The 22489-nt window shown below is 43.7% G+C and overlaps 1 protein-coding gene across 6 annotated transcripts in view; it reads left to right on the top strand.

Annotated features, from left to right (window-relative positions):
- The window catches only part of SERGEF (secretion regulating guanine nucleotide exchange factor), a 201624-nt gene that overhangs the window by 98180 nt on the left and 80955 nt on the right, over positions 1-22489 (top strand). Inside the window, exons 10-11 of one of the 6 annotated variants that reach the window (XM_080640398.1) lie at positions 16960-16991; positions 18104-18195. The exons of the other annotated variants lie outside the window; for them this stretch is intronic. Coding sequence (XP_080496524.1) covers positions 16960-16991; positions 18104-18194 — 123 coding nt within the window. The 3' untranslated portion in view covers position 18195. The remainder of the gene's footprint in view (positions 1-16959; positions 16992-18103; positions 18196-22489) is intronic. 6 annotated transcript variants of the gene reach the window in all.

Here is a 22489-nt window from a genome sequence, read left to right as displayed (position 1 = left end):
AAAAGAAAGAAACTAGACTACCTTCTTATACCATATACAAGAATAAACTCAAATTGGCTTAGAGACTTAAATGTAAGACTTGAAATTTTAAAACTCCAGAAGAAAACATAGGTAGTGAAATCTCTGACAGTTCTCTTAGCAATATTTTTTTCTGATATATCTCCTCAGGCAAGGGAAACAAATGAAAAAAAAAAATAAACAAATGGGACTACATCAAACTAAAAAGTTTTTGCACAGCAAAGGAAACCATCAAAAAACAAAAAGACACCCTACTGAATGGAAGAACATATTTGCCAGTGATACATCTAACAAGGGATTAGTATCCAAAATTTATAAAGAACTCGTGTTATTCAACCACAAAAACCCCCAACAATCCAATTAAAAAATGGGCAAAGGACCTGAATAAATACTTTCCCAAAGAGGACATACAGATGGCCAATAGACATATGAAAAGATGCTCAATGTCAGTAATCATCAGAGAAATTAAAATTAAAACCACAATGAGATATCATCTTACATCCATCATTAATAAATCCACAAATGACAAGTGTTGGCAAGGATGTGGAGAAAAGGGAACCCTAGTGCACTGTTGGTGGGAATGCAGGTTGGTGCAGCCATAATGAAAACAGTATGGAGGTTCCTCAAAAAATTAAAAATGGAACTGCTTCATGACCTAGCGATTCCACTTCTGGGAGTAATATCTGAAGAAACCCTAAACACTGATTCGAAAGAATATATGCACCCTTATGTTCATTGTAGAGTTATTTACAATAGCCAAGATATGGAAACAACCTAAGTGCCCATCAATAGTTGAGTAGATAAAGAAGTGGTGGTGCATATATACAGTGGAGTATTAGTCATAAAAAAGAATGAAATCTTAGCCATTTGTGACAGCATGGATGGACCTGTAGGGTATTAGGTTCAGATAAATACTATATGATTGCATTTATATGTGGAATCTAAAGAACAAAATAAATGAACAAACAAAATTGAAATGACTCATAGACACAAAGAGCGGACTGGTGGTTGCCAGAGGGGTGGAGGGTTGGGAGACTGGGTGAAAGAGGCCAAGGCATTAAGAAGTGCAAATTTGTAGTAGTTACAAAATAGTCATGGGAATGTAAAGTACAACGTAGGGATCATAGTAATGCGATAACTATGTGTGGTGCCAGGTGGGTACTGGAAATACCAGGGGGAACACTTTGTAGAGCATATGATTGTCTAAACCACTATGCTATACACCTGAAACCAATACAAAATGATATTGAAAGTAAACTGTAATAGAAAAATAAAAAAAATTGAAGAAAAAAGAATATAAGCTCCATGAGAGCAATGGTTTTGATTTGATCACTACCATATTCCAGTATCTAGAATAGTGCCTGACACAAAATAAACACTCAAATCTTTTAAAAATAAAATATCTATAAAAGAAACTAGAAATTATGTGTCATAAAAAGATATTTAGATAAAGTGCTGTGGGAGCTCAGTGAAGGGAGAGATCACTTCTAACTAGAATGTTTTTTAAATGTGGCTGCACATTAGAAACACCTTAGGAACTTGAAAGAGAAAAAGCAATTGTGCCTAGATTTTACCTATTGATTGAATCAGAATCTCTGGGTGATGCTTGGACATCAGTATTTTATGAGCTCCCCAGGTAATGATAATGGCAGTTTAAAATAATGTGAACTAGAATAACCAGGGAAAGCTTCATGGAGGAGGTGGGATTTAAGCTGGCTTGAAAATCAGGATCTGGACAAGAAGGAAGCAGTCCAGATGGAGTGCCCAGCATAAATGAAGTCCAGAGACAGGAATCACAGGCTGAGCTCAGGGATCCAAAGTAGTTCATTTTGGCTGGAGCTGAAAGAACACGAAGGAGAATAATTGAAGCAACATTACAAAGGTTGACTGGGGACAGTTTGAGGCGGTCTTTGAATGTGAGGCCATGGGATTTGGGCTTCATTCGGTTTTGCAGTCAGTGAGAATTGTGAATGATTTTTAAAAGGAAGGGGTGTGATCAGAGCTCTGTCTGACTCCCTTGGAGACTGGCTTGGAAACAGGAAGAGCAGTTAGGAGGTGGTGTGTGGTCCACATAATTATTGAGAGCTTAGCTTATGGCTGCATCAGTGATGGTAGAGAGCAGGGCTGAGGTAGAGCCAGGCGCGAGGCCTGCCCACCCTCCAGCCATGGGCTCCTTTGAGGGCTCTTGGTGGAATCACTGGCATTGCAGTGATCTGTGTGCCTTTCGGTGAAGCCAGGGAGTCAAGCTGCACTGGCATATCTGGTGCAGTTGTGTCCCTTGCATGACTGACAAATGACAGTGCAAGCGTGGCCTCCTTCCCAAGATGAGAGACTGTTTTATCCAGAGAGGCAGGTCTGCAAGCAGAACTTGGTACCACACCAAGCTACCTTTGTAACAGAGGTTTCTGTGGCTTTAATGCAGCAGGTTTGTCTTTGCTTCATCTCTGGCTAACTCCTCTCTGATGGACACCACGGGATATCAGTATCTAGAGCTGTCATTTTCTAAGCTTTGGGTGTACTGAGGACAGCGTGCCTTCAGTAATACAGCTTGAGCAGTGGCTGGAGGCCATGGGCCAGGGGGCAGCTTCCAGCAGCTTGATAGCAGAGTGCTCATCTACAAAGAGCTGGAGCTTCTGGGGGCACAGGACATCTGCAAAAGGCAAGGACACCATATGGGTGTGGGGCTGGGGGAAAGTGGAGTTTCTGGAGAAGGATGGTGACTGGGTCTGGTTTGCTGATACAGGCTTGTGCAGAGAGGACTGCCTGCCCTTGGCCAGGTGCTGCCAGGAGCTGGTGCATCCCCAGGGTCATATACTACCCAAAAGGACAGGCCAGCAGGAGTTGCTAGTGCAGATATTTTTTCCTTCCCTCTGTTTTGCCAGGACTGACCTTATTTGCCGTCAGTTTTAGAATGTCAGACCCTCAGACATGCACAGACTTTACAGTTTGCAAGGGGCTTTCACACCCTTGATCTCATTGGAACCTCACAGCAATCCTGAGAATTAATTAGGACAGCAGTTGCTGATCCATTTTTTTCTGATGAGAAAACAGGCTAGGATGGGGTTAGGTAGCTTATTCTAAAGTCATGTAGATATAAAGCATGGAGGCTGGGACTTGTTCATGGAGAAGCCAAGAGGCCACTTGTCAGGGCTACTTGAGATGGAATTTATGTTCACCCTTGAAGAAGTTAACCTTTTAGCTGCTTCATTAATTGGGTAGGTGACTTTAGGCAAGTCCTTTATTGTGCATCTCAATTTTGTCAGCTCTATAATGGGAATAGTAATATTTACTTAGTAGGATTATTTGAAGGTCAAAATGCTCATTTATTTAAACAACTAGGGGCCAAGTGCATGAAATTCGTGCCCGGGTAGGGTCCCTAGTGGCTGCCGGCTGCCAGCTGTCGGCCGGGGCCTCCCTTCGCACCTGCCTTGGCCTGGTGTTGCCCGCTCACCTGCTCTACCATCCCGCTGTGGTCCCGCTCTCGGAGCTGGCAGCGCCTCCACTGCGGCCCACTGCCAGTGCTGCATTGCTGTGCCCGCCATGTTCCGTGCTGCCCCCTGGTGGTCAGTGCACATCTAACTCCCAGTTGGTCAAACTCCTGCCCATGGGGACAATTTGCATATTAGCCTTTTATTATATAGGACTAGTAGCCCTGCACATGAATCCGTGCGCCAGTATCTCGCCAGTAGCTCGCTGCTGCACTCTAGTAGCTCTCCACCCGCTCTCCCGCCCTCCTGTAGCTCCCCCCGCCCCCTTCCCCACTGCCCCCCCCATAGCTTGCTGCCCTGCCCCCTCCTGTAGCTCTCTGCCCCGCCCTCCTGTAGCTCCCTCGGCCCCCCCACTCCCCCCTCATAGCTTGCTGCCCTGCCCCCTCCTGTAGCTCTGCCCACTGTCCTGCCCTCCTGTAGCTCCCCCTCTCTCCTCCCCCCTGCCCCCCTGCTCCCCCATAGCTTGGTGCCCTGCCCCCTCCTGTAACTCTCCACTGCTTGCTGATGCCCTCCTGTAGCTCTCTGCCCACTGCCCCACCCTCCTGCTTGTAGCTCGCTGCCCCACCCTCCTGCTGATCCGTGATCCGGTCATTAAGTGGTTAGTCATTACGCTTCACGGCATAACGACCATTTGCATATTACATCTTTATTATATAGGATGGTCAGTACAATGCCTGGCATATATAAGATGTTCCTTTTTTTAAAAAACTTTTTTTTCTTGGAATAATGATAGACTCACAAGAAGTTGCAAAAACAGTGCAGAGAATCCTTTGTGCCCTTCTTTTAGGTTCCCCCAATGGTACAATCTTAGGTAGTTCTATGGACAGTCCCCAACTTTCGAAGGCTTGACTTTGATTTTTTGACTTGACGATGGTGTGAAAGCAATTAGCATTTAATAGAAATCATACTTTGAATTTTGATCTTTTCCTGAGCTACTGATATATGATGCTGGGCAGCAGCAGCAAAATGATTTTGCCTGACTGTAGGCTAATGTGTGTGAATACATTTAAGGCAGGCCAGGCTAAACTATGATGTTCAGTAAGTTAGGTGTGTTAAATGCATTTTCAGCTTATGATAGTCTCAACTTATGATGTGTTTATTGGGTTGTAACTCCATCATAAGCCAAGAAGCATCTGTATGGCAGTATCAAAACTAGGATATTGACATGGGTACAGTAACTGTTGTTCGCTGGACATAACCTTATTCAGGTTCCCTCTTATCTTTTCTGATAAAAATTAGGTAGATTATTTCTGAGGGGTTTTTTTTAGCTCTGAAATGCTATCTATACCCAGTGTTTTTATTGTCCTGACTTTTCTGTGGCATTGGACTTTCTGGAAACTCTCTTCTTGGTTGGTTTTCATAGCAGGGTACATCTCTATCTTCTCACATTTTCTCCGTCTCTTTCACTGTCTTCCTCTCCTCTCCTCTATATGTGTATCTCTTCAGATTCAGTTCTTTGCCCCTGCTCTTTCCCTCAGGGTGTTTTTCTCAGGTGGAATTTTAGTTTTATCTTTACTTTAGGATTCTGAAATCAGTGTTTCCACTTCCAGTGGCCACGCCCCTCTCTAGTTCCCAATGTCTGGATATTTGCTGAATGTAAACTCTAACTCATTATCTCTAAAACAAAACTTGTCTTTATTTAAACCCCAAATTAATGGCCCTCTACCTCTCCACCTGACTTTCCTGTTTCTGCCAGTGAGTCATTGTTGAAACTGCCCAGGCTGTATGAGGAAACTTGGGAGATCTATATGTTCGCTATCTTGATAGTACTGAGGGTTTTTCTGGGTTTATACATATGTCAGAACTTATCAAGTTGTACACATTAAATATGGACATGCCAGTTATACTTCAATAAAACTGTGAAAGGAAAAAAGGAAGAAAAGGAGGGAGGAGGACAGACTGCTCAGAGCCAGATAACCTAGGTCTGAATGAATTCTGGCTCTAGAACTCAGTCAAGTTACTCAACTTCTCTGTGCCTCATTTTCCTCATCTATGAAATGAGGATGATAACAATAACTTACTATATAGGATTTTTGGGAGAATTAAATGAGTTAATTCAGGTAAAGTGCTTAAATCAGTACCTACCACATGTTAAGCTCTCCTAGTGTTTGTTGATGTATCTATTCATCTCAGGTTCGCTGTGTCTGGCACAGAGTAGGTGTTCTATAATGTTTATTGAATGAATGGATACTGTCATAATTTTGAAGTACTATTTTTCTTCCCCAACTTTATCCAAAATATTACTTTTTCTTTAAGGTTCAGCTTAGGTTCTTCCTGCTCTGAGAAGTCTTCACCCACCTGAGCCTACAAGGCCCTCCTGGCTCCCCTCCCCCCCTCCCCTCCCCTCCCCTCCCCTCTCCTAACCTCCCCTCCCCTCCCCTCCCCATCCCATTTGGTACTGATTCACAGTTAGATTTTTGTTTCTTCTTTTTTAAAAGTGGCTTCATGTGTATGTATCTTTCCTTTGTTGGGCCTATAGTAGGTGTTCAGTAAAAGTGGAATGAATGAATGGTGTGATTCATAATGTGTTATGAAGACCTCATGCAGTAAGATAAATTCCTATCAGTTAGCTCATTATTAAAACAAACCTAGAACTTACAGAATTTAGCCCTGGAGGGAAAATGTCAAAGTGTGTGTAGGTGACACAGTGGTCCCAATTCTGTCCCTCTGATCTTAACTTCCCTTTTGGGTCTTGAGGGAGCTGTAGGCTTCCTTTTTAACATGTTGGCCCAGGCTTGGATACAGCTGAGGCAGGTTGGCACAATTAAGAGGACTTGTCTGAGTGACAGTGAGGGAACAATAGGGAACTAAGCAAAGGGGAGGGAAGCTGAAGTACTATACTAGTACATTGGCTCACTGAGGCTAAGATACTCCCTTGCCCCAGAGGTTGGGCACAACTCCCCTGACTCTGGCCTGGTCCTCTATTTTCTAGCTGCCTACCTAGAGGGTCCATTCTGAAAACTTATTTCCCTGGAGATCCTTTCTGGACATCCTCTGTGTCCAATAACCTGGCTTCTGTTCCTCTTGATACACATTTCCTTTTTCCAATTTGAGGGACACACCCAGTATGATCACCATTGACTTCATTTCTTATAGACGTGGTTCTGGCTTGACCTCTCTATGAGTCTAATAGTGTAATGATACCTCAGCCATATCGTCAATAAGACATCCATACTGTGACATGACACAAAACAACACATTGTTCTGTGCCCTCCCTGCTGGGCTCTGATCATTCCAAGTTCATTATTATTAGTGCCATTCCTTTGCAGCAGTATCTCCTGCAGGAAGTGGTCACATGTGAGGTCCCTCAGACCTTGGAGGACATTCATTGATCAATATGCGTCTTCCACTAGATGCTTTGGGACTGAAGAGACTTTTGGTCAACTTTCATTAGAACAAGTGCCAATTACATTGTTCCTTTTATTTACAAAGTATAGTATGTCTCACAAGTTCCTTTAAACAGTTCTATGGGAAGGATATTACATTCCCATTTTTAAAAAAACACATATTTTATTGATTTTTTTACAGAGAGGAAGGGAGAGGGACAGAGAGTTGGAAACATCGATGAGAGAGAAACATCGATCAGCTGCCTCCTGCACACTCCCCACTGGGTATGTGCCTGCAACCAAGGTACATGCCCTTGACCGGAATCAAACCTGGGACCCTTGAGTCCGCAGGCTGACGCTCTATCCACTGAGCCAAACTGGTTAGGGCTTACGTTCCTATTTTATCAGCGAAGAACTAAGATTTCTAGAGAAAAAAGGCTTGGTTTGCCCAAGGTCACATAGCTGGTAAGTGGTGGAGTCACCTGGCTCCAAGCCCTGTTCTCTTTGCACTGTATCTCCTGGCTCTTCCTACCAGTATCTTCCCTTTAGTTTGCCTCAGCCTATTCTGGTTTTAGCCCTAGGTTTTTTTCTGTGAGTCCAAGCTAAACCATTTATTACTTTCTCTGCTGCTTCTGTATCTTTTTAGTCTTGGGAGAGTTCCATAGATTCCAGCAGGAAGAAATTTGTTTCTCGCAGACCCTAAGATTCCTCTGTAGTTTCCCATGCTGACTGTGGAATTACATCCCTCTCCCTTAGCTAGAGCGCCCACTGGTCTCTCCCTTTCTTTTTCCCACTGTCAGGTTTATTCTTGGTCTGAACCTTAGACCCTACTTTGTCCCTTGACTTTTTTTCTCCTAACCTGTCTCACATTTCTCCTAGCTCTTGCTTCTTGGATAGACTCAGGCTTCCCCTCCTGTGCGGCAGGCTCAGTTTCCCGAATTTACTTATTTATTTACTCATTCATTCATTGACCATTTTCTGAATGCCGTTGTCAAGCACTGCACTTAGGCACTGGGGGTTCCAAGGTGTTCAAACACGGTTGAGGAGACTGAAGAATCAGGAGCCCTTTACAATTCAATGTGGTGATGGTTGTGAAGGCAAAAACAAAAGATGCTTGTGGAGGTATAGGAGGAGGGGCATGTGCTCCAGATTGGGGGGAAGGGGAGAGGTCAGAGGAGTCTCTTGGAAGGCCTCATATGTGAACTGAGTCCTAAGGGTAAATTGAGGTTGGCTTAGAGTGAGTGAATGAGTGGTGGTAGTGGTTGGGGAAGTTGTGGGGAGGGCAGAATGCCAGGCAGGAAGAGGTCCTATATGAAGACCCAAAGCTGCACATTTAGGGAACTGCAAACATTTCAGCCTGATGGGAACAAAGATTGTAGGGATGATGAGGGATGAGGCAGCAGAGGTAATCTGGAGCCAGGCTGTGCAGGGCTTTTATTTTGTTCTGAAGCTGATAAGGGGTTGTAGAAAGATCTTACGCAGAGGAGTGGCTTGTGTAGAATAGCACTTTAGAAGGATCACTATGGTATCAGGGTGCAGGACGGATTGGAGAAAGACAGATAAGGGGCAAGTCCAAAGACTGGCAGTGACTGAGACCTGAGTTGAGGAGAACTTGAACTAAGGTTATGTTAGTGATTGAGGAGAGAAATAAATGGGTTCAGAATATAAGGGAGGTGGAATTTATAGGGCTAGTCACTGATTACCTGTCCATGCAGTTAAGAGGAAGCAGGCCAGTTCGTCTCATCCTTACATTTGTCTGCCTTGCCTTCTACATGCAGTCCCTGTTGGCTGTCAGAAGAGAACCCTGATATTTGATTCCTGGTGGGCTCTATTTACCCCTTCCCCCTCCCCGCCCCCCACTCTCCCTACAAGGGCCTTCTCTTTTTGGCTCACCCTACCTTGATCATCGGTCTGATCCATGTCTAGAGCATTCTTTCAGTTTGCATTTGGAAACCTGAGTGGTACCTCAGGTCAACCAAGAGGTGCCACTCAAGTTTCCCTCTAGGTGATGCTCACACCCTCCCTCCCCCCGCCTTGCATGGGTAGTGCCATCTTTTTCCCAGGGTAGTACCTGGGGAGAGGTGAGATAAAAGGCGACCTTATTTGCTAAGTTACTTCTAAAGGAAGAAGAGGCAAGTATCCCTCTTTTATTTTTAGAATAGAAGATCTTTCAACACAGTGGGAAAGAACATGTAACTAGTTCCTAGGAAGAGAAGAAACCTAGCGTGGGCAGAATGGAATGCTCTGGGTTGGTGACATTCAGAACTGTCCTCTCCAGGGTAGTGCTGACCGATTTAAGTTTTTGTGGAATAGAAGAGCGTTAGCATCGGAAAGGGACCTTAGAGTTCATCTAGCTCGTCATCCTTACTTTGCAGATGAGGTCTTTGATGTCTCGAGGGCTGGTGTGGTTTGCCCAATGTCACAATTAGCTAATAGCGGGACTGGGACCAGAATCAAGGCCTTCTAGTTCAGTTCTTGTCTCACTAGCCCCATGAAAGTACATGATTTTATTGTTGTTTGTTTTGAGGGTTTTTGCTGTGGTGGTTGTTATAAGTTTGATAATTTCACAGTCTGGAGAATAAGAGGCTATTTTAATGACAATCTAGTTTGATAGCCCCCTTCCCCTAAGATTGGAAAGAGCTTGTCCAAGGTCACAAAATGAGGGAGGGTCTGTCGAGGAGCCTTCAGACCTGCAATACAGTGCTCTTTCCAGCACCGTCCAAGGTCTCACCCAGGACCCAAGACTCAACAGCTTGGCTCCAAGGACACTGAATGGAAGCATTCTTCAAGTGCATTGCAGCCACAGTCGATTCCATAAGATCCCAAAGACACAGTTTCCTTCTTTTTTCCCCGAGTGTTTTTTTCTTCTTATTTGATAAAGTGTGTGACTGAGGAAATTACGTCAGTTTAATTAGGCTGCTTGACACAGTACTTTTCCACCGAATTTACTAGGAACTGTGAATTTGTTGTAGTGAGCTGCACTGCAGGCTGCAGTATCTGATTGGCATGCCAGGAGCATCACTAGCGAACAGCTAAATAGAGATTGGGAAGAAAACTGGGTCAGAAAGCAGGCCTCCTGTACCTGCAGCGCTGCGGAAGGCGGCGCAGAGGCGGCAGGTGGCCACAGCATGGCACTGTCTCCCAGAGCCTGAGCCACCAAGTACCCCGCCCCCGAGGCTCTGCGCTGCAGCCCCCCACCCACCCACCCTTTCCTTTGCAGGTAATTGTTCCTGTGGCCATTTTGCTTTCTGTTTCTGTACAGATCACAAAGCTTTTATAACTAGAAGCTCAGGGATGGCTTTTTCTCAATAAAAAAGCCAAAGATCGGTTCAGGCGGAATCTTCATTAGCCACTGGTATTGTAAACCATGGAGCAAGTATTCTGGCTTTCCAGAGCTGGGCTTGTCCGGGAGCTGGAACTGGGCGTGAGAGTTCTACACAGTGATGATGAAAGGTTTGTCATGTTTCCATTTGCCTCTGTCCTGGGTCTCCCCACCAACAGCCCTGTTATGTAGCATCCATCTCTGAAAGTCTCAGTGCTGAGCACCAAGACAAATGAGGGGCTTTGAGCGAGGGGTGAGTGACTATGCCAGAAGGCTCAGGGAAACTACTTGAAGGCAGTGACATTTGAGTTAGGCTTTGAGCAGTGAATTGGGTGAAGACAGGAAAGAAATGAGGAGGAGACACTGGTGGCCTGCCCATGCTGGTCTCAGGACTGCTTTATGGAGGCTGGAGACTTACCTGGCCATCTAGGGCTAGAATCTAGCATGCTGGAGCTAACCGGGACCTTAAGGATCTGTTCGTCAAGTTCCTTATTTTATAGATGGGCGAACAAAGGCACAGAGAGGAAGGGGCTGGAACATAGGCTGGCCCAGTGCTATTGTAAGCAGTCATGTACTTGTCCTCATTTCTAATGCAGCTCTGAGGATATCTACTTCCTCCTCCTGGGTTTCACTCCTCTATCCTCTTTCTTTATTATTATTTTTTTATTTTAAAAAATATATTGTTATTGATTTTAGAAAGAGAGAGAGAAGATGGGAGGGAGAGAGAGAGAGAAACATCACATTGATTGGCTGCCCCCTGCTGAGGATGGAGCCTGCAACCTTGGCATAGACCCTAAAAGAAACCGGTGACCTCCTGGGGTCTGGGACGATGCTCAACCAACTGAGCCACACGAGCCAGGGCTCAATCTATCATCTTTCTGACTCCTGCCATATGAATTCAGAGAGCCCAGTGGTCTCCACCTGTAAATTACCCATGAGGGTGGGAACCTGGATCCTGCTGGCATTGGATTCCTAAGTTACTTGGATCCATGCTAGGCAACTGTATCCCTTTCTTTCCTCAGGCCAAGCCTGATTTATCAGAAGGCTGGTGCCTCCCCAAGAATACTTGGTGGGAATGGGTCTTGCATCAGAGCAGAGCTTAAATTCTCAAAGTCATAAAAGTTGAGTGTGGCATGCATCTGGGCCATTGTACTTCTATGTTATTCTGTGAGAAAATTGGACTTCTTTTGACTGAAAGTTGTTTTTAATACAAAATACTTAAATTGACTGAATTTTGCTTTAAAGACAGTTTTCGTTAGATCATTTTAATTCTGTGCAGCATCTCTTTCTCTTTTGAGGAGAAATCAGAGGGTGGGAATAAAACAGTCCCTGGTAATTTTTCTTGGATCTTTGGATGGTCTCAATTCAAGGAATCCTGTCTTTGGACCAAGTACTGATGTTATCATTGAAATGCAGAAATGCGTACCCATTTTCTAATAAATGTACAAAAGTTTGCTATTCAAGTGAACCTTTACACAGGCTCTTTCAAAGCCAGCTTTAAGGCTAACATGTTTTGGAAGGCAGTTTATAATTCAGATGTCAGGTGGTCTCTGGCCTGAGCTAAGTGGAGTGGCCAGAAGAACAAGCCCATTGGAATAGTTGTCAGACATCCCAGTGGGGAAAGTCGGGCTTTGAGGCCCTTGTGGTCAGGTGGCCAGACCAAACCCTCCTCAAAGTAGAGGTTCCTTTCTTTTATTTTACTTTATTTTATCTTAGGTCAGAGCAGGTGATCTTAAATGCTTCTAAATAATTTCCCTAGTCTTGGAAGGGTATGTTTATTTGCAAATTAGTAGGCCTTACATGTAGTTGGTATTTGCTGGAAGAAAGAAAGGGAAGGGGGAAAGGCGGGAAGGAAAGAAGAAATGCTTCTTCATACAGAGGCTGATACATTCATAGAAATTTCTATATATCTCATTTTGGGGTCATACTAGGACTTGTCACTAGAATGAACATCATCTGAACAGTTCATAGAAGTGACTGGAATAGACGGAGAGAAGCTGAAGAGAGGTTGTAATTTGAAGTTTCTCAAGAGTCATCTGTCTTCCTTGCAGGTTACATAAAGGCAGGCGAGAGGCAGGGCTGTCGCTGCAGTGGAGCGCCTGGCCTGGTTCAGCCTGGCCTGGCAGTGACCCTGTGAACAGTTTTTTCTGAATTGTCCACCCCTGGCCACAGCCTTTTGGGTATGGGTACTTAAAAGTGGTCCTTAGTCCTCAATCACTCATGCTGGCTGTTGCCAAGGGCAGCTGAGAGAGCCCAGGCTCTTTTCTGTGAAGCCTCCACACTCTGATCCAGTTCAGGGGTTCAGGCCACGGCCCATACTCTCATTTGCAACTGTGGACATGCGTTTTCATTTCTTGGAGCCTTCATTAGCCCCCTGTAAGGAAGAAAGTAAGTGAGACATAAAACCAGCATAGGGCCTAATATTGCAGGCTTCTTACATTTTCTCCTTTCCCCTCTACTTTGCTACTCTCCCAGCCTCTGAACACTTCCCTAAATGGACTCCCCTGGCCCTAGACACCCCTCTATTCTGGGCATAAAGCAGATGTGGGCTGACTACTCCGGCACTTTGTGGTCCTGCCTTCAAGGCCTGTGAGGCTGAGATTAAGGGGGGTTGTAGTGTTCACTGCTGAGGGCTACTGTCTTGTCCCTTCAAGGCCTGTGAGGCTAAGATTAAGGGGGGTTGTAGTGTTCACTGCTGAGGGCTACTGTCTTGTCCCTTCAAGGCCTGTGAGGCTAAGATTAAGGGGGGTTGTAGTGTTCACTGCTGAGGGCTACTGTCTTGTCCCTTAAGACCATCCATAGCGCATGGAGACTCCCCTTTCCTTCTCTCTCCATGGCTGTCCTCTTGCCTACTTTGGTGACTCTCCGATTCTGATGGTGGAGAGGAAGCTCAAAGAACTTCTGTGTGCCTCTTCCTTCCTTTCATATCTATCCATTCAAATCCTGCAATTTCTCCCCTGCAATTTCTCCTATATCCATCCCCATCTTCTCATTTTGTTGTCACCAGGATGATTGCAAATAAGCTTCTCTTCCCAAAGCTCAGTGCTGGAAACAGCTGCCCTGATTGCAGCCGCCGCAGTGTCAGCTCCCACTGCCTGCTGCCCAGACCCTCACCGTGTACTTGTTCGCATCTCATGTGATTATATTAAATGTTCATTAAACATTCTACGATCCATCCGGAGCAACCTTGTCAGAACAGAGAGGGGAAAAGCAAATATCTATCTTCTCTCTTGTCATTTCGCTCAGATAAATGAATTAAATATTTTTATTGCCTTGAAGATTAATTATCTCCTGTCCCCGGTCCAGCTTTCATATTCTAGCTGTATCTTCTGTGACTGGGACCTTACAGTTGGAATCTCTGTCTCCCCCGTCCCCCCGCCCCAACCTACGCTCTGCCTGGTTTCTCAACATCTCCAGTGAGACCCAGTTCAGGGGTTCAGCTAGAGGAGTCTGACCTGCAGGATGGATATTAAGTTATGAATCGTCTAGCTTAGAACTAGAAGACCTCTTGACATCGTCTGGTCCTTTCTGGAATGTGAGATACATTATTGCACTTAACAAATAAAATACCTGAGACCCAGAGAGTTTAGTGACTAACCCACGGTCACCTGGCTCATAAATTTTGGACACTACCGCCAGACTAGATTTTAGGCTATAGTTATACTTCATCCTCTCTGTGTACTAGTAAACCAGCTCTTTGTTTGAGGACGGTACCAACACTCTGAATTTCTCTTTGCAATAAAACAATTTGGGGTCCTGTTTTACAGTATTATGCCTTGTCAGTGTAAAGAAGAAAAGACAGCCTTGAAGTGACCTCCTCCCAAGCAGGTGATATGGGATGGATAGGCAGACACCCCCTGTTCCCTCGTTCCCTAGAGTTCATGGGGTCAGCATGGGGACACTTTGTTCCACCCGACTCTCGTTCATTGCGTCCTTGTAGGCCCTCAGGTACAAAAGGAAGTTTTGCTTGTTTCCCAGGACAACTGAGCACTACTTTATCATTTCTGCCTGTGTCCATCTCAAACTAAAAGAGTAAACTTGTGCTCTTCCCACATGCGCTACTCCCCCGGTGTGCTCCCCACCTCCCAGCTGTCCCTCAGTTTTCCCAGGAGGTCTCCTGTCCTCCTAATTACCCAGTCTTGGGTCCTCTGTGACTTGGCTTGATAAGAGCTCTCTGGTCATTCAGTCTGTCAGCACTCACCACCGTTACTTTTTTGTTGGACAGTACCTTGCAAATCCAACCATTCCGTCTGCTCCAGGAGTCTGTCCCCTGTTTCCTGGACCACTACAGCAGCCTATCAGTGTGATCTGGTCCAGCCTTCATCCATCATTGGACTGGTGGACTCTAAACACCACCCACTTTCTCATGTGAAACTCCCTGAAGCTAGCTGGTGAAACATCCCAACTCTTTCAAAATCTAATCTTCTACCCCCAGTATGAGTTGTTCATACCAGTCAGACTGGACTACTCCTGTCTCCTATTTACCTAGTGATTCTTTGCTCATTTTTTCCCTCCATTCTTCAGTGAAAAAAATACAAAATTTCTTTATAAACTATAAAACATGCAAGATTTTATTTGTTCATTAAGTACTCTGCTATGTGAAAGGGAAGAATGGGGTTTGGGATTTGGCGACTACCCACTGGATGCTGCTAATTTGCATATATTATCTTATTTAATCCTTTTGATATTCCTGTGAGTAAGGTTGAGTTATATTTATATTAGAGATGTGGAAACTGAGGCCCTGAGGAAAAAGCACATTTTCTTCCGCTGTTCTGTGGGCCTGGTGCCAGAGGTGGAGTGGTGGGGAGGAACTACTAGTACAAAGTCTCCAGGCTGGCAGGCGGGTCGGGCATGCACATGAGCAGCCGTCGTGGAAGAAAATGCCCAGTGTCCTGAGGACCACAGATATGTTGCTATAGAAATTCTGAGGAAGGTGGAATTTCTTTAGCTGCGGGTTAGGGAAGACTTCATGAAGAAGGTAGATTTCCACTGAGTGCGGGGGATGAGTAATACTTTGACAGAAGAGTTGGGAGGCCAGGACAGGAAAAGGGAGACTAGCGTAGACAGAGGCACAGAGAGGACCATCAGTGCATGGTCCACCGTGGTTGAACACAGGATTCTTGTGGGGAAAATAAAGTGGAAAGATAGGCTTCCAATATGTGCTGTAGCCTGTTCATAGATGAACTTAAATGTCTGGTTAAAACGTTCATGGTCTAGCCTGGCCGATGTGGCTCAGTGTTTAAGCGTCGACCCATGAACCAGCAGATCATGGTTCGATTCCCAGTCAGGGCACATGCCCGGGTTGCGGGCTTGATCCCTAGTAGGGGGCTTGCAGGAGGCAGCCGATCAGTGATTTTCTCTCATTGATGTTTCTATCTCTCCCTCTACCTTCCTCTCTCTGAAATCAATAAAAACATATTTAAAAAAGATGCATGGTCTGTTTAATAGGCACAGGGGAGCCATTAGTACATTTTGAGCAGGGGAGTTGCTAGTCAGAGCTGAGATTTAGAAAGGTTACCTCAGGCACCCAGTAAATTGGAGAAAAGGGGAAATAATTAGAAGCTATTACAGTTGTCAAGTACAGATGTTCTGAGAGCCTGAAATAGCACAGTGACAGTGGGGATGGAGAAGAGGGACAACATGAGAGCAGAACGAGGGAGACAGAATTACAGGCCTTGGTTATTGGCTGGATTTGGGGTGTAAGAGGAGGACTCAGAGACAATTCCATGGTGACTAAGGATGGCGATGGCAGCACAAGCACAAAGAAGAGGAGGGTCAGAGGGAAACCCCTTCTGATGGTTCATTCTGTTTCGTGCAGGTGGAATTTTAGGTGCTGGTGAATTGCCTATTTCACACCTGTGCTGAATGCTCTTCACCACTACTGCCCCCACCATTCCTGATCCCCTCTGTCTGTCTTTGTTATTAGTCCTTTCACAGTCCAGCCAAATGAAGCCCTCTGGTGCACCTTACTTGTCTTTGTGTCGTCCATGCTGCTTGATGTTTCCTGAGCCCAGCCTTCCCAGCACGTGCCCTGTACACAAAAGTATACCTGGAATACATGGGATGAACACCTGGTGGTTATAACCGATATAATCACAGCAGTGGTTCATGTTTGTATGAATGTTTTTGTTGATAAAACACCTAGAAAGGTTAGAAGTGTGTTGTTGCATTTCCCTGCCAGTCCCTCCAGGTAGGGTTACCGGACCATTGACTCAGTAAGCTGTAAAAGTTATTAGGAAATAATTGGTACATTTTAGTTTAATAATAAATGCAGTTGAAGACATTAGAACATATCAAATGGGAAAGTTGGGATGATTTTTAGCTGCTTAAGTAGGTAGACTCTTAGAAAGAATGATTAAATTTAAAAATATATTCCAGGTGATGTCAATGCTGAGATTGATGTTATGTCTGTATTCAGGATAAAGACTCTTAGCATTGTACTTGGCACATAGCACTTAATGAGTTTTGGATTATATTATCACTGATGGAAAATTTGAAATCGTAAAAGGGAAAAATGCCATTTTTTTAGGATAGCACCAACATTTTTATTAATATGGAAATATATACAATGCTTTTAAAGTGCCCTTTAGAGGTCTAAAATCACTGTTAGTTCATGAATATAAAAATGATTTGTTTCCCCATAAAACTATCATTGCTCACACATTTAGAGAGAATCAAATTTAGAAATGAATTTTGGAAGTGTGCTTTTCTCTTCTAATCTTTTTTTGAATGAAAGATAAAATAGGTCTGGGGGAAAAAGGGGTTTCTTCTCAGTAATTTCCCACTTCCCCCTTTTGTTTCTCAGGGCCATCGAAGCACCAGTGGACAAAGTGGCAGGTAAACTCAAGTGTCTACTTTGTCCAAGGTACTAAATGGAGGTAATTAAATTCAATCCTCACGATAGTCCTGTGAAAGTATCGCTATAATTCCAGCTGAACAGATGAGGAAATTGAGGTTTAGAAAGTCTTAGTAACTTACTATTAGGTGATAGAACCAGAAGTTAAACATATTGCACCCTGGACTGTGGCGGTAGCCTCCTGACAGTCTGTGGTCGCAAAACTTGTGCCCTCTGCCCCCTGCCATGCAGCCTTCCCCATGTGGCAGAAGGTGGCAGCTTATGTTTACAGCTTCACTTTAGAGTTGCTAGAACAAGTAATTTGTTAAAAAATATTTGACCTCTGTTTTGAAGGCAGGGCCAGAATCTTGACTTCCTTAGTCACCATTGCGGGTTGCCACTGATTTAAAAATACTATTTTTTTAAAAAAAGTGTTAAATTATTGTGAATACTTAGCCCTCTCAGTAAGTCCTTCTATAAGTAGGACATAATGTTAAAAGAAACTTGAAAAGAGAAATCTACAGCACAACTTTTTGAAAACTTGGTTACTCCCCTTCGGAATGTATTTTAAGGATTTTGATAGACTGTGCTTTTGATAGAATGTTTGCCCACATTGGGGGCTGATGAGGCCCACAGTCTTGTTAGGGTGGCAGAGAAAGGAATGAATGTGCAGTGGTGTGTTTTGTGAGTGGGCCTCTCCAGTTCCAGTGCTGGGTTGAGGGTGCAGGTGGAGGCAGAAATGTCAGACAGGAAGGAGATGGGACCAGGCAATCCACCCACTCCAACCTGAGCCTTTCTATCAGATAAAATTAGATTTGTCTTTCTGCTTCCTATCACTAAAAATCAGTTTGTTTTTCCTAGAGTTTCATATTAACAAAATCATACAGTTTGTACTTTGTGTCTGGCTTCTTTCATTCAGCACACTGTTTTTGAGTTTCATTCATGTTTTGTGTATCAGTAGATTATTTCTTTTTTATTGATGAGTAGTGTTTTGTTATATGTTCTATCAGTTTGTTCATCCATGTATCCATTTGTTCATCCATTTATTAGTTTTCTTTTTTGTGTGTGGTCACAATTGCTTTTTAAAAAAATATATTTTATTGATTTTTTTCAGGAAGGAAGGGAGAGTTAGAAACATTGATGAGAGAGAAACATCGATCAGCCACCTCCTGCACACCTCCTACTGGGGATGTGCCCGCAATTAAGGTACATGCTCTTAACCGGAATCAAACCTGGGACCCTTCAGTTCGCAGGCCGACGCTCTATCCAGTGAGCCAAACTGATCAGGGCACAATTGCTTTTATTGAACATCCAAGATGAACAGGTTCTTCAAAATTATTAAACTTTATTTTCATTAGAAATATGATCCACAGTCTTCTTTCACGAGAATTGATACCCTGAGATTCTTAAGCAACAGGTATTAGTTTTCTCTTGCTGCACAAATTAGCACAAACTTTTTTGCTTAAAATATTATTCTTAATTAGCTCATAGCTCTATAGCTCAAAAGCCTGGGTGGGCTCAGCTGGGTTTCTGCTTAGGGTTACAAAGACAAAATCAAACTGGACGAGATTCCTATCTGGAGACTCTAGGGAAGAGTCTGCTTCTAGGCTCATTCAACTTATTGGCATATTTCAGTTCCTTGTGGTTATAGGACTGACGCCCATTTTCTTACTGATAGTTAACTCAAGGTTGTGCTCAGAAATTAGTCAATGCTCTCCAGTGCTTGAACATGGCTCCTTCATCTTCAAAGCTAGCAGTGGAGCCTCAGAGTCTTCTTGTGCTTCAAATCTTTCTGAATTCTCCTCTGCTAACAGCCAGAGGAAATTCTCTGCTTCTAAAGAGTTCCTGGTTAATTAGATTAGGCCCACCTGGAGACAGCCCTTACATTTTTTGTAAAGTTTCATTTTTTATTTTTAAAATATATTTTTATTGATTTCAGAGAGGAAGGGAGAGAGAGATGGAAACATCAATGATGAGAGAGAATAATTGAGTGGCTGCCTCTTGCACGCTCCCGACGTGATCGAGCCTGCAACCCAGGCATGGGCCCTGACCAGGAATCCAACAATGACCTCCTGGTTCATAGGTTGATGCTCAACCACTGAGCCATGCTGGCCGGGCAAACTTTCCTTCCTTCCTTCTTTCCTTCCTTCCTAAATGAAGGATTTTATTTTATTTATTTTTATATGTTTTTATTGATTTCAGAGAGAAATGGAGAGAGTGAGAAAGATAGAAACATCAGTAATGAGATATGATCATTGATTGGCTGCCTCCTGCATGCCCCCCACTGGAGACTGAGCTGCAACAAGTCATGTGCCCTTGACTGGAATCGAACCCGGGACCCTTCAGTCCACAGGCTGACGCACTAACCACTGAGCGAAACTGGCTAGGTCCAAACTTTCAGTTTTAGAATGGCCTTTCTGCCCTGGTAGTTGTGGCTCAGTTGGTTGGAGCATCGTCCCATACACTGAAAGGTTGTAGGTTTGATTCCTGGTCAGGGCACACACCTAGGTTACAGGTTCAATCTTCAGTTAGGGAAATCATTGATATTTCTCTCTTTCTCTGTAAAAAAAAAAATAAAAAAAAAAAAAATAAAAAAATCAATGAAAACATTCCTCAGGTAAGGATTTAAAAAAAAGGCCTTTGTATCATTAAGCTGAACTTTTACATTTTAAGCATTTCTGTCCATCAAACCATATGCCATTTCATTCTACAGCCTGATTCCCCTTCTTCCTGTGCCCTTGTACCATCCAGGTTTTCTCTTTAGATGGAAAATACCCATTTCCCCCTCTATTTTTTACATGACATGTGATAGCATAGCATTAAGTGTACTACTGGAATCATAACTAGATTTAAATTCAGCTATGCCACCTACTAACTGTGATGTTGGACAAGTTAACTTCTTGGTCTCCTTATCTGTCTATCTATACCTTATGGGATTAATTCACAGGTTAAATGAACCAATGCATGCAAAGCTCTCAAGCACCTACCCGTCACATTATATACACACAAAATGTGTTAGCCAATATTATTATTTCAGTGTTGTTACCCTGTTCCCATTTTGTTCTTTTTCTTCTGAATGTGATCTGTTTTGTCAATGATCCGAATAAAATGTACTGCCTGAATTGTACAAGTGCCTTAAAGAGGTGCATAGTCCTTTATTCAATAATTCTACTTTGGAAAATTTATTCTAAGGATATAATCAGAGATATAGGAAAATATTTTTTCAAAAATGTTCATCACAGTGCAATTTATAATGGCAAAATAGTAAAAGCAATCTAGGTTCCCATAAGGAAATAATGAAAGTAGGACATATCCCTATGATGCTATAAAGCACATGCTAAAAATCACCTTTTTAATGAAAGTAATGACATGGGAAACATAACATTATGTTCAGTGTGAAAGTCATTATATAAAACAGTATATATAGCATGATCTATATTTCTGAAATTATATATATTTTATTCACACATAGACAAATATTGATAGTGAAAATATTGGAAGGAAATACACCATGTGAATGATGGGATTATAGGTGTTTTTTATTTTTCTTACTATATTGTTTTGCAATAACTATATATAACTTTTATAATCTCAAAAAGTAAGTAAACTGTACTTTATATTTTTTTGTAGTCCAGAACAGAACATGATAATCCACACCTTTGTCTTGCACCAGAGAAGTTTCAGAGTCCCATCAGTAGTCCAAAAAGATGATCTGCTGATGGTCACTCAGCTGGGAACTGGACTGAAGGCAGTGGGATCCTAGCAAGCGGCCGTTGGGGACTAGACAGCAGCACTCATTAGACTGTGGACTTGTGGGCTGTGCCTGGGAAGGAAGTCCGTCAGGCTGGGCACACGGTACACCAGTGGTGGCAGATAGAGTCGTCATTCTTAGTGCTGTGTTCATTGTCACGCTGCACATGCTTGTTATGATAAGCTTTGATCTCTCTCACATCTTTCTGCATTCTTGATTTTTTAATCCCAGAAAGAATAAAGATTTGGGATCGACACTCTTAATTTTGTTTTGTTTTGTTTTAGTAAAGAAAGCAGAAGTGATTCTCAGTGTGCGGGGCTCCAGGGTCCCCAAGGACCTCTTGGTTGGAGGCCATGTTCAGGCGCTTCTGCCCCATGCCTGGCAGTGGCCCAGCCAAGCTCTGCTGCAGCAAAGGCAGTGATTCTTGAGCTTTGCCCACAAATAGCTCAGTCAGTCTGTTGGCTTGTTTTTGCTGTTACTGTTGTTGGGGGTAGAATTGAGATAGGCAGGGGCTGTGCTGTTGCCCTCCACATGCTAAAGGTCTAATTGCTAACTGTTCCCATCCTGGGCATCGCCCAGTGGTTCTTCTTCAGGTCTTGTGGGATCTACCTCTCATATCTTGGGAGCCCATTCTGTTTATCCACTGACTCAAATTCCAAACACCTGAAGGATCATCTAGTCTCTGAATTCAACCATTACTTACAGAGCTCAAAGCATTTATGAGACCCTGGAAAGGAGCTGAGGAAATTTATAGATAGATCCAGTGTCATTCACGTAGCATTTCCTGAGTACCTACTCTGTGTCGGACTCTGAGCCAAGAGCTTTATGAGGTACACAGATGAGTGGCTTAAATTCAACAAACATCTGATCAGGATCTACTATGTGCAGGGCTCTGTGCAATGCACTGAGGAAGGAGATTAATGAGATGCAGTCTGCATGCTTATGAAAGTTAGAATCTATATAATCTGGGAAGAGACAGACATGTGAACCACTTAATAAGTGGAATAAATGCTATTTCTATAGCAGGGCCCACAGGGAGGAGCAGTTACTTCTGAAGTGGCCTGACCACTTACTAGCTATGTGCTTTTAGTCAAGGTATTTAACCACTCTATTCCTCAGTTAATCTGTCAAATGAAGATATAATGAGTTAATTCACGTGAAGTGCCAGAATGGGATTCAGTAGTTAATACATGTTAGCAATTCTTCTCCTTTTCCTTTCTCCCTCCTTCCCAAGATGAGTGGTGAAGGTTACCCTGAAGTAAGGGATAGCATGTACTGGGCAAGATGAGAGTGGGGTAGTGGGTTGCTGTGTATGGGGTCTCATGAGGCTGGAATGCAAGTACTGGCGGATAATTCTACTGGGGAAAGAGGCTAGAGAACTACACTAGATCCAGACTATGGAGGAGCTTCAATACCAGACAAAGGAATTTGGGCTTGAGCAACGGGGAGCAAAATAATCCACATGTACCTTAGAGAGTATTTTGGACCCGGCTGGCGTGGCTCAGTGGTTGAGTGTTGACTTAGGAACCAGGAGGTCCCGGTTCGATTCCTGGTCAGGGCACATGCCCAGGTTGCCGGCTCAATCCCCAGTGGGGACATGCAGGAGGCAGCCGATCAGTGTTTCTCTCTCATCATTGATGTTTCTATCTCTCTCTCCCTCTCCCTTCCTCTCTGAAATCATTATATATAGAGAGAGTATTTTGGCTGAGCAGGGAGAGCCTGGGGAGGAGAGGGACACCAGGAAGCTGC

The sequence above is a fragment of the Plecotus auritus genome (genome assembly GCF_963455305.1).
Source record: "Plecotus auritus genome assembly, chromosome: 9".
Classification (NCBI taxonomy): domain Eukaryota; kingdom Metazoa; phylum Chordata; class Mammalia; order Chiroptera; family Vespertilionidae; genus Plecotus; species Plecotus auritus.
The sequence above is the reverse complement of the archived record's forward strand: the minus strand, read 5'-3'. Positions and strand labels throughout refer to the sequence as shown.